Source organism: Tenrec ecaudatus, chromosome 11 (genome assembly GCF_050624435.1).
Source record: "Tenrec ecaudatus isolate mTenEca1 chromosome 11, mTenEca1.hap1, whole genome shotgun sequence".
In the NCBI taxonomy this organism is placed as follows: Eukaryota; Metazoa; Chordata; class Mammalia; order Afrosoricida; family Tenrecidae; genus Tenrec; species Tenrec ecaudatus.
Window position 1 is genome coordinate 72,034,387 of NC_134540.1, and position 11,502 is coordinate 72,045,888.

General features: G+C 46.1%; 1 protein-coding gene across 1 annotated transcript; it reads right to left on the bottom strand.

The window, feature by feature from the left end:
• Nucleotides 1-1,056: 1,056 nt before the first annotated feature.
• On the bottom strand, nucleotides 1,057-11,484 carry COA5 (cytochrome c oxidase assembly factor 5). Its single transcript, XM_075563206.1, has 3 exons — nucleotides 11,279-11,484; nucleotides 3,350-3,433; nucleotides 1,057-1,238 (listed from the first exon to the last, which is right to left on the bottom strand). The coding sequence occupies exons 1-3, from the start codon at nucleotides 11,375-11,377 to the stop codon at nucleotides 1,197-1,199; spliced, it is 225 nt and encodes a 74-aa protein (XP_075419321.1). The 5' UTR covers nucleotides 11,378-11,484; the 3' UTR covers nucleotides 1,057-1,196.
• Nucleotides 11,485-11,502: the final 18 nt, after the last annotated feature.

Below are 11,502 nucleotides of genomic sequence, written 5' to 3' on the forward strand. Positions count from 1 at the left end.
TTCCACGGGCTTCTTGAAGACCCTTTGTATATGGAAGCTAGCGTTTTCCACTACCCTTTAGTACCAAAGATTAAGTTTGAACTGTGTTTTCCTATTTGGTGCTCTACCGTATTAAGGGATGAGAATACAAGTGCTTACTGTGCTACTCCCTTTCATCAAGCATGTCATGTTTTCGGTCAGGGTTTCTACAGTGAACTCTGTGTGTTCTGCTTCCTGGGAACTTCTTCTTGGGGCTAGTGGGGGCGGGGGGGGGGAAGGCAGGGAGAAGCCCCTCATCATCTGATGTGATGCTGATGAGCATGATCAATGATAATACAACGGGAAGCCATAGGATGCAGGCTTGGCCCGCAGTGTGCCAGTCCATTTCAGAGGGCCGGGTCCAGGTGATCCAGGGAAGACCACACAGGCCTTTGTGAGTTGTGCTTTGTGGACCCTGACAGAGGAAGTGCTCCCTCTTCTTTTTGGAGCACTGGGCTTAAGGATGTGGTTTATGGTTGAGCACGGCTACCTTGTTGAAGCATTGTGTGTCCAGGCCAGGCTGAAAACAAAGCCAGGAAAAAGAGAGAAAACCAGCAAAGACCTGATGATGTCATCCAGCTAGGCCTAAAGTATAATATTAACATTAAAGTAATAAGTAATGGATAAAATAATAATTACATTCACATTTTATGGTGGTTTACTTCAATAATCAAGTAAAAATGAGGCATTTCTTCTCCAAGCAATCAAACACAATTTATTTTAAAACTAGGGTCGATTGCATAAAATAAAATTTTAGCCAAAACTTTCCTGATAAGACATCTTCTCTCCAGGCTCCAAGCTATTGTTCGATCAAATCAGTAATCTTCCCAGTAGTCACAAATGATGTGGTTTGATTGAAGAGTCAAGGCTAAACCCAGCCCTCTTTCCATTTTTGTGCTTTCTAAGAATGTTCTAACAATTTTCAAGACACGTTTACTTTGTGTCCATACTTGTTCCATTAAAAATTTTCTTCTACATCTTAGTGCAAGAAAATCTTTATTCATACTTATTTCCAAAAAGAACTCATCCATTTCCCAGTTTTCTGTGGCGAGAAAAACCAGACAAACCCAGGCAGACACAGCAAACAGCGTCTCTCCTACGTGGGCTTCTCTGCATTAGTGACCAGGCCAGAGAGATGCCTTCCTTGTTGTTTTCACTGTGGTTTCAAGATAATGGCATCAGTATCCTTTCTTTCCTCTGAATCTTGATCGGGTGTCCAACTGAAAATGAAGACACAGGTATACTTTGTACAACAAATGTACTAACTTTGATAAGGAATGTCACTATGTGAGGAAAGTAAACTTGTCTTCAGAAAAAGCAACACAGTTATGGTCAGAGCAGCCAAAAATCGGTGATTAATCCAAGGTGGCGCGAAAAACAAAATGTTCTACTTAAGGTTAAGCAGCATGGACCTGCCTGTCAAGTAGAAGCCACTGTTCATCCAAATGACATGAACTGTGCGCGATTAATGCTCTGGTCCTAGCAACATCACTGTTCTAAGTAGGCTCTGAGCAGGTTAACAGTGAGGACAGGGGAAAGGCCCTGACAAAGGTACCAGGTCCCTAACAGTGGCCAACAGCATGGTCTTTGACTCGAGTCTCCCAGTGCAGCCATTTCTAAGAGTGTGTTTTTGCGTGTGCGTGCGAGGTTCTAGCGCCAGCACATCAGGCTAAGTTTCATAGTCACCACCACTCCACAACTGCCTCAGGAAGAAATGGTTTTGGAGACAGACACTAGCAATGAGCCCTGCACAACAGCATAAGAGAGACAGTCACTTATTCTACTCTGTACGACATGAAGTAGCTCAGTGACAAAAGAACAGCAGATTCCCATCTCATCTCTCATAAGCATATGCACATAATTTGGGAATATTATAATAATTTCAATTTTTGTTTCTACCGAGCATGTACAATTGAGGTTGCACTGGTTAGCTCTGAAGTGACTACTCATTTTGTTGAACGGTAATGAGGTCTTGAAGAAAGATGTTACGAAGCTTACCTTAAGTTCCCTGGAATGCTCTCTCTAGTATTAAGCTAGATATGAGAGTCTGCATTATACTTAGAATGGGTAGAGTACTTTAACTACCCCCCCCCCAGGTATTGTTTTATTACAGATTTCTGCAGAAGGTAGATCAATTGTGAACAGTTTAAAAATGTGCAGACTTGTTATGATTTTGTATAAAAAATTACAGAGAACTTGTAAATTTAGCCATTTGCTATGATTGGTTCAACTCATCTTCTACGGTATTATGATTTGAAATCTTCACATTTTCATGTGTAGCAAACCTACTGAGGAAATGCAAGGAAAAGCCTCTCTTTCTGACACTCCGGGAAAAGAGAACATGGCAGAGAGACCTGCCCCTTGAGAAAGGAAACGAAGCACAGCCAGCTAATCGAACTTCCCAGCCGCCGTATCTGATGTGTTAGGAAACAGGCTCTATTGCTTCCCTTGGCTTCCTGGGTCATTTATAGATCCCAGACCCTCTGCTTCTCTTGTCACCAAATCAAAAAACCAGAAACAGATCCACTGCCATTGAGCTGATGCTCACAGCGGCCCTGCAGAACAGGGCAGAACTAGCCCTGTGGGCTTCTGACACTGGAACTCCTTACGGGAGGAGAAAGCCCGCTTTCTCCAGAGGAGCCGCTGGTGGTTTCAAACTGCTGGCCTTGCAGTTAGCGGCCCAACATAACCACTAAGCCACCGGGCTCCTCACCCAAAAGAGAAGGGATTTACAGTTTCTAACAAAAGCATACTCAGACCCATGTCATAGCTTTCTCTATGGGAATACTCCCATGCAGTGTGAACACATTCCTTTCTCAAGGCATGTATCACTCAGTTTCCATGCTAAATATCCTTTTAGAGCTAGCAAATCTAAGAATGTCAGCACATAAATCCCAGAAATTTGTAATGGTCTCCAGGGCCCTTTACACAACCCATCACTCTCAAAATTCAAACATAGACATACTATACTCTCTTCTGGTCACATAAACCATAAAGCAGAAATTTAACACCTTAAGCCTCTGCTTTATGGGTTCATATATTAATTACCAAATGGTCTGAACTCGGTGGTTAATATCAGTATTCACCCACTTATACTGGCCATCCCGCCACATCACATTTTCTGATACTCATGGTTAGCAGCTGTGGCGAGCACAAGCAAAACAGGACAATGACGCCAAGATCACCACGGGCATGCACATTAATGACTCTTTAACACATACTCATTATATATTTCACTTACCAAACTAAATCCTTGCCACCTAGTTATATTGAAGTCATGCATATGTTTAATTCCAAAGCATATGCTTTTGAAAATCTTGCAATCACTTACCAGTGACCTTTTACATTCAAAGAACGAGTATTGCAATGCTCTGCAGGTCCCTTCCTTCAAGCACTGCCGCGGAGTTTTCCCTTCCTGCAGCACATAAAACAGCATCCAGTAAATACCTGGGCATTCTTCTCACAACGACAAGCTACCAGTCCATTCGAAAGTCATTCCTTTTAGAAGTAAACCAGAGGGCAACTGTGAAAACCAGGGTTACTACTAACTCATTCTGACTGCTGGTGCTTAAGGAACAAGGGCAGAACATGGGCTTGAATTGAATGACATACTTTTTTGGATACAATATTTGTATTAAAAATCTGGTAACTGGTATCCTTATCTCTTGATAGGTGAGGAAGGGAACGTATAAACATGACGGTAGTAACAGGGGTTCTTCAGTAATCCTGAAATGTTTATATACCCCCAAACTACTAAGAAGCACATTACTGAAGAACTACAGAGAAGCACACTGCACGGGAGAGAAAACCTGAGAGAACAAGAATGCTGCAGCAGCAAATAGGGTTGGCTGTTCTGGAAGATTGTCTTGGGTGGCTTTAAAGTCTCAAATTTTATTTTTCTTCAAGTAATTTTACCTTCAACATCACTCTGCTCACTCTGTGAGCAGCTCTGCTGAGTACCAGTAGGAAGAGAAGGGTGGGGAGCTGACAACATCTCTCTGGACCGCTGGGAGAAGAGGCACCTAGGACCAAGGTGAGGCGAGATGATCTATCTTTATGTAGTAAAAGCTCAAAGGAAGTTTCAAGACGAAAACAGGACCAAACAGTGCCCTTCCTGCCACGGAGGCAGGGTGCTCCTGTAAGAAGTCACTGGATCACATTGAGGCTATTTCTGACTTAGTGAAATCACTCTAATCAGTAAGAATGAGCCTTGGCAACATATTCACTTTAAAAGTAGGTAAGAGCTAAAATTTAGAAGTATTTTTATTTCAAGGCAAAATGGAATAAAAATAAGAATACTAACACTTCATTACTTGTAAAGGTTTTGAACAAATCACCAGAAATTTAACTTTAAAAAAGGTTCTTAAATATTGTACGCACTTCCAGAAAAGCCATTTTCTAATTCAAAGAGTAAAATGACCACTGTAAAGTAGGGAAACTTCCTTTGAATTGCCTACCCTAGAACTCTGTCTTGTACTCAAACCTGACTTCCCAATGCCTACTTTATGGAACATCTACATACTCAGGATACTCATAGGCTCAGTGAGAGAGTAAACGATACCTCCTGGATAGCCCCTCTCTATCAGGGCTTTACCAGAAGGGAGGCTCTGCACCCCGGGAGATGCTCCCTGGGAGAGTTGTGGGGACATCCCAGGTGTGGGTGGTGGCCTGCGTGCCAGGAGGACTGTGCTGGGAGCTCGGCTCCCTGGGGATATAGACACTGAAAGCAACATCTGGCAAAAGTGGACTCAATTTCATTTTCCAAGTCACCCGAGGCTTACTGACACCAAACTATGAGTTTGCAGAACAAATGAACCGCTTCACAAATGACACACCTTCCATCATTATTATTGAGCAAAGAATTAAAAGTTAAAAAAGATACCACGGATGAACATTAGCCACACATGCAGTGCTTGTGACAAACCCTTCCTACTCAGCTGAGCCCAGCAGAAAGTGAGCCCAGCTCATCTGTCTGAACTGCAGTGGCCTCTGCTGTGTAAACGTGGAAGCTCAACCAGCCCGGGGAAGGTGCGGAAAGCTCCCGGGTTCCCACCAAGCGCGTCTAGAGCCCTGCGCTGCTAACCTGCTAACCACAATGCCGCTGTTTAAGCCCGATAGATGCTCCACAAGAGAAAGACGAGATTTGATCCTGGAAAGATTGACCGTCTCAACAATACTATACAAGGTCACTGTGATATATACTATCGTACATAGGGTTGACCTGGTGGCAGTATGTTAGTTTTGGCTTACTAAATATTTAATACAGTTGCTAATGTGAGGGAGAGAGTAAAACTTAAGCAGAACTACTTGGCTCACTCAAGAAGCTGGAAAAATGCAACCCAACTTTCACCTGCTCTCCTTACTAAGGGATTTCTCATTAAGCAGATGCCGGATCTGTCCCCCATCAGTGAATTGACTCCCAAAACTTTCACTTTAAAGGTGCCAGTCAGACTTGTTTTAGCTGTGGGGAAAGCTACATAATACCAGGTCTTTATTTCCCAGAAATCTGTTCTTGGGCGCTTCCTATCCTTTATGTGTGGGCCTGGGTCCTAACTGCCACCTACCTACAGTACTGACTCCCAAAGTGAAACAGTTGGCAGGGAACACCAACACCTACTGGCATCGTGTACAAAGACAATGATCTCCATTCTCCCTGGCTGAGTGGCCGACTGGGGCCTTAAAAGCTCATGAACAGCCATCTACGGCGTAACCATTGTTCTCTCCCTGACTGGAGGAAAGAAGAGTGATAAAAACAGAGACAGATGGACACAATTAGTCCAGTGGACACTTACACATCACTCTCCACAATGCCGAGACCAGAAGAACTAGATAGTGCCCAGCTACCACAACCAACTGCTCTGAAAAGGAGTACATTAGAAGGTCCTGGGTAGAGTGGGAGAAAAATGCAGAAAACTCAAAATCATCAAAGAGTAGTTAGAGACTATGGAACCTCGAGAGTATGGCTTTAGGTCTGGACAGGAACTCACCTGTTAGAATAAATGACCATTTAAAAGCCAGAAGGGCAGCATTTCCCCAAGAATAAAGTAGAGAGGCTAGGGAAGGAGTAGGAATGGAAACAGGAAACATGAGGAAGTGGGGTAAGTGATGGTACATTGAGGGGATTGGATGAATTGAAACAAAGTGTGTGAACTGTTGAATGTGACATTGATGATCTGCTCTGTACACCTTTATCTAATTCACAATACAATTAACAGACAAACACGCTACACTGATAGGGCCTTTCAACCCATTCCCAAATGAGGTCAGGGTTCAAACAAACAGCAGCATGCTTCCGTGCACCCTTACACTAGTAAGCTACTGGTAGGGCATGTGTGGTACACAAGAGCAAGGTGGAGGCGGTAAGACTGAGAACGAGAATCTCAAAGTTGGTATCTCCCCAAATTGTCTACAAGATGCTATCTTTTCCTTTATTGTCAACTACCCAGTAGAAGTCTTCGTGGAGATTCACGAAACTTAACAGAAGCACGTTGTCTCAGTGTTCACTGTGAGTTAGGTTTCAACTCTGCACCCATCGGCCTGATCTCCCTACATTTTGTGTCATTGCATGTGGCTGCATGAGTCTGAAGCGGGATTTATGGACTAGCATTGACTCTGGGCCAATATCAGAATTAAGGTCTTCATCTGGACTGGGCTGGGACACTTTCCTGTGTTAGCATGACTCCTTGACAGAAAGCTCTCGTACACATAGGAGTGTCCTGGTTTTGCTTCTCTGTCAAGCTGGCCTGACACATCCCCTTTCCTTTTTAGCTGGATAAAGTGCTTGGTTGCTAACCAAGAAGCTGGCAGTGTGACCCCGCCAGTTGCTCTGCCGGATGGAGAAAGAATGAATGATCTGCTCCCAAGAAGACTGGAGCCGAGGGAAGCTATGGGGCAGGTCCATGTTCACTAAGCCAGAGCGATGCTGTGACAAACAAGCACAACATGCCCGGGGAGGTGTGCTGCTGTCACTGTGTACTAGCCAATAGAAGGTGGGGGCACTTCAATAGTAATTTCAAGAATAACACTTAAAGAGGCCTGCCCCCTTTCTCCACTTCATGTCATCAAATTCTGAGTTAGTCACCTCAATAGCAAGGGATTTTTCTTTTCCTGTTGGTGGCTGGGGCAGGTGACAAGGAAACAAGTCAATATTGGACCACATGTAGGAGCACGACCTCCTACCTTTCATCACAGCACCTAGAGCCACAAGATCACCAGGCTCTAGGTCCATGGAAGACCCAGCTGAGCTACCCAGGGCACACTTAAAAAGTCTCTACCTTGTTTTACAGGGACCCTGTAGCATGTAGCTGAATTTACATCCTAACTAACAGACCCACTAACCTTTTGCTCTCAGAGATCAAGATCAGTGATTCTGAAACATGGCTATGCCCAAGAACCCCCCTGGGAAATTTTAACCTTGTGGCTGGTGGGTGGGGCAGGGCCACATTTGCTTTTCAGCCCCCCCATCCCCTCAGGAGAGTCTGATGAAGAACCAGCAGGTCTGGAAGATGGTACAAAGGAGATAGCCCATGTGGAATGAGGCTCCATAGCTACAGTTTCAACCCTGTCCTCTTCACGATTCATAACATTCCAAAAAGTCAACCCAAGAAATGCCTCTACAATCTGCGGCTTTTTTCAGCCCACTGGTGGGTATACCAATACACAGACCCTCTCGGAGCCCTATAATTTCCGTCCCCAGAACAAAATATTTATGTTAAATTCCTCCCCACACAAGGGGCTGCAGTTTTCACCTGGGTTACAATGGGCCCGAATCGACTGTGGCACCCATCTGCCATGAAATCAGATCCATCTCTTTATTCACCTTCTCAGTGCCCAGGGAGGGTGATGGTCCCTCAGGCCACACATGCATGCCTTATTACATTCCTGTGAGGTCGCCATCAGAGGGAATCTAGCCCACATTAGGAATGCCTTTCCGTTTAAGGGACCGTGAACAAGCATTAAAGGTTCTCGGGGAGTGCAGTGGCGAACCCTTTGGCTATGACAGTTGGAACCCACCAGCTGCTCCCTGGGAAAAAGAGGCAACATTCTGTGTCAATCGGGATCACAGCCTCGGAACGTCACCCAACTCTGTCCTCCAGGGTGGCTCTGAGCAGAACGGACTGGATAGCAGCAAGTCTGGTTTGAAGTCCAAACATCAGACAAATCTGTGCAGGGAGTCTTGGTCATTATCTCAGCCTACAGCCAACTTTTCCAAGGTTTTATTTCTACACAGGAGACATTAAGCCAGTGGTTCTCAACCTGTGGGTCGTGAAACCTTTAGGGGTCGAAGGACCCTTTCACAGGTGTCGCCTGACTCATAACAGTAATGAAATGACAGTGATGAAGTAGCAACAAAAATAATTTTATGGCTGGGGGGGTCACTACAACACGAGGAACTGTATGAAAGGGTCGCGGCGTTAGGTAGGTGGAGAACCACTGCATTAAGCTGTACGTTCAAGTCAGAGTTCGGCACTCAGTGAATGGCTCAATCATGACAACATCAGTGGACTCTCCTCATCATCAGTAGCCTCTACTTGGTTGCTCTCCTCTGTCCCACTGGGTGGCTTTTGTTGCCTGTGACTCATGTCCATTGCCTTCCTGGTGCTCAGTGTCAGGATAAAATCCCCTTCCTCACTCCCACACAAAAAGGCTTTCACACCCAGCTGCAACCTTCCTCTCAGGTCTGTCACTCCTGCTCCAGGCCCATGGGCACTAGCTCCTCCTGGCTCTCGACTCCCTGCCTGCACACATTCTGTTCTCGAATTACCTCCACTCCCACCATGCATACACATACACTCTGTAACTTCATCAACTCCTCCTCACCTGTCTGGCAAACATGCCTCCTCCGAGAGGCTTCCATCCTATCAACCAAGATCAGTTGCTCTCCTCTGTGTTCCTGGGGCATTTAATCCTAAATCTACTCACTAAGCAAATAATTACTCAAGGCTAACAAGAGCTCCTATCACAGGAATTTGGGCTCCTAATATAGCCACGGATTCCAGCAACCCAAGCTGATGTGACTAGAGCCATGCCTGCCATCCAATGGGTGCTTACTAGGAGCTGCTGAGCTTAAAGGGGTTCTGGCAGCTCCTACTGGTTAAGCACTCACCCGCTAACCAGAGGTCTGCACCTACCCTTTCTTCACAGGACAAAGACTCCCCACACCAAACCCAGTGCCACTGAGTAGATTCTGACCCAGTGTCCCTGTAGATCACAGTAGAACCACTCCTTAGGACTGCTGAGATGATATAATTTGGATGCATATTGTCCTATCTTTCTCCCTTAAGAGTGGCAGTTGCTTCCAACCAGTAACTTTGCGGTTAGGAACCCAGCCCTTAACAGCCTGGGAAACCTGATGGGGCAGTTCTCCCCTGTCCTTTAGAGTCTCTGAGCTGGACTTGAATCAAGAGCACATAAAACTAAACACCAAGCAGGGACTGCAGCAGCAGGCTGCAAACAGCCCCCCCGCCCCCGGGGCAGTGGAGTGTGCAGAGAAATGGAGCTCACTTTCCTCCTTTGTGTAAGGAATGTGGACTGTACAACCGCTTAACTTTGTAGCAACTTTTCTGCTTTTCTGGACCTTGGGAGGTGAGCCTGGCGATCTGGTCACCCAGGAAGTAAGCTCAAGGTAAATCCTGACTCAGAGACAATGATATAAGCTATGTTGGAAGTCTATCTTGGGTAGCTCTTTCTTTGAAACACCACATTGCTGAGACTCTCTGAAAACACAAACAACTTGCTCACAACATCCCAAAATGGCAACAGCAATTGCACACAACCAGGCCCTCAGACCTGGAAAAGGCTTCATGAGATCTCTCAATCTCGGTCCCCTTCAACTCTGAACTCCGCTGTATTTAGATCAAGCGCCCTGATGGCATAGTGAGTCCCCAGTTGGGCTACCCTCAAGGTCACTCCTACTCTCATGAAGATTCATCATGAAACCTGCATGGTCCATTTGTCTCCATCCTGAGTTAGAATCTACTCAATGGCAGTGAGTTTGGTTTCTGGCATTCAGATTAGGCTGTTGGAAGACCTCAGAAGTAGTTAAGGCAAGAGACCGCTAACTTCAAGGTCAACAGTTCACAACCATCACCTGCTCCTCCAGAGAAAGATGAGGTTTTCTATCCCTAAAAGGATTTACATTCTCAGAAGCCCACAGGGGCAGTAGTAGTTCTACTCTGTCCAATGGGTCAGAAACAACTCAATAGCAGTGAGTTTGGTTTGTGGCTTTCAGATTAAGCCCTAAAGCAGTGGTTCTCAACCTGTAGGGTTGTGACCCCTTCGTGGGTCAAACAACCCTTTCACAGGGATCGCCTAATTCATAACAGTAACAAAATGACAGTCATGAAGTAGCAACGAAAATAATTTTAGGGTTGGGTCACCACAACATGAGGAACTGTATTAAAGGGTCATGGCAGTAGGAAGGTTGAGAACCACTGTCCTAAAGGATGTTGGAAGGAGAGAAGCCAAGGCAATGAAGGTATAAAATGCTGAAAATGGGAATGCTACTTCATTTACAACACCTCACAGAATTAAAATTCATGGGATGCTGCTTCATTTACAGCACCTGAAACCGCACAGAATTAAAATTCAGAATCAAGTGAAAAACACTACATGATAAATACAGAACTGAGCAGACAAGAAAAAACAAAAACCGACTAATAGGGTACCAGGTTTACGTAATTTTCTAAGGGAATTCCACAGATTTTCATTTCCGACTCTTGGCGACCCTCTATGCATGACAGGATAGAACCGCCCCCCCGTGAGTTTCTGACGCTAACTCTTTATTGGAGTAGAAAGCTCGCTTTGCTCCTGAGCGGCTGGTAGTTTCGAACTCTTAAAAGTTAGCACTCAAGAAAACTGTCTCAATTCCGCCCCACCCCCCTATTTTGTGTGTGTGTGTGTGGGGGGGGGGGTGTGTCTCCAAACAGAATATCAGCATCAAAGTTGCTTCAACCGAAAATGTTTGTATAATCCTTACCAAAAAACCGCCTGGGAGGGGATCACTAAATCTAATTTACACCAGAGGAAACTGAGGGTCTGATTGTTGCTGGGGCGCCGCTGGGTCCGTTCGGACTCGGCGACCGATGGGAAACAACTGAGCACTGCCCGGCCCCGGACTTGCCCCAGTCTAGTGAACGCGACGGCTCACTCAGTCGCGCCTCCCGCCGCCACCGCTGGCCAAGGGAGCCCCGCCGAGAGCGGCTCCCCGTTCCGGCCGTTATCACGCCCCAACGAGCTCTCCGAGCCGCCCGCGCGTTACCTGGAGCACGCAGTCCGACTGCAGCAGACAGACGCCCAGGTCCTCTTTCACGCCGGCGCACGCGCCGCTCTCCGGCTTGTCTTCATAATATCGGGGCATGACGACGGCCGCCCCCTCAGGACTGCCGCCGCTTTGTGCGGCAACAAGTGTCACCCGGAGTGGCCGAAGAGACGCCTGAGGCAGCTGGAACCGGAAGCCAGCAACAACTTCCGGTGGCCGCGGCA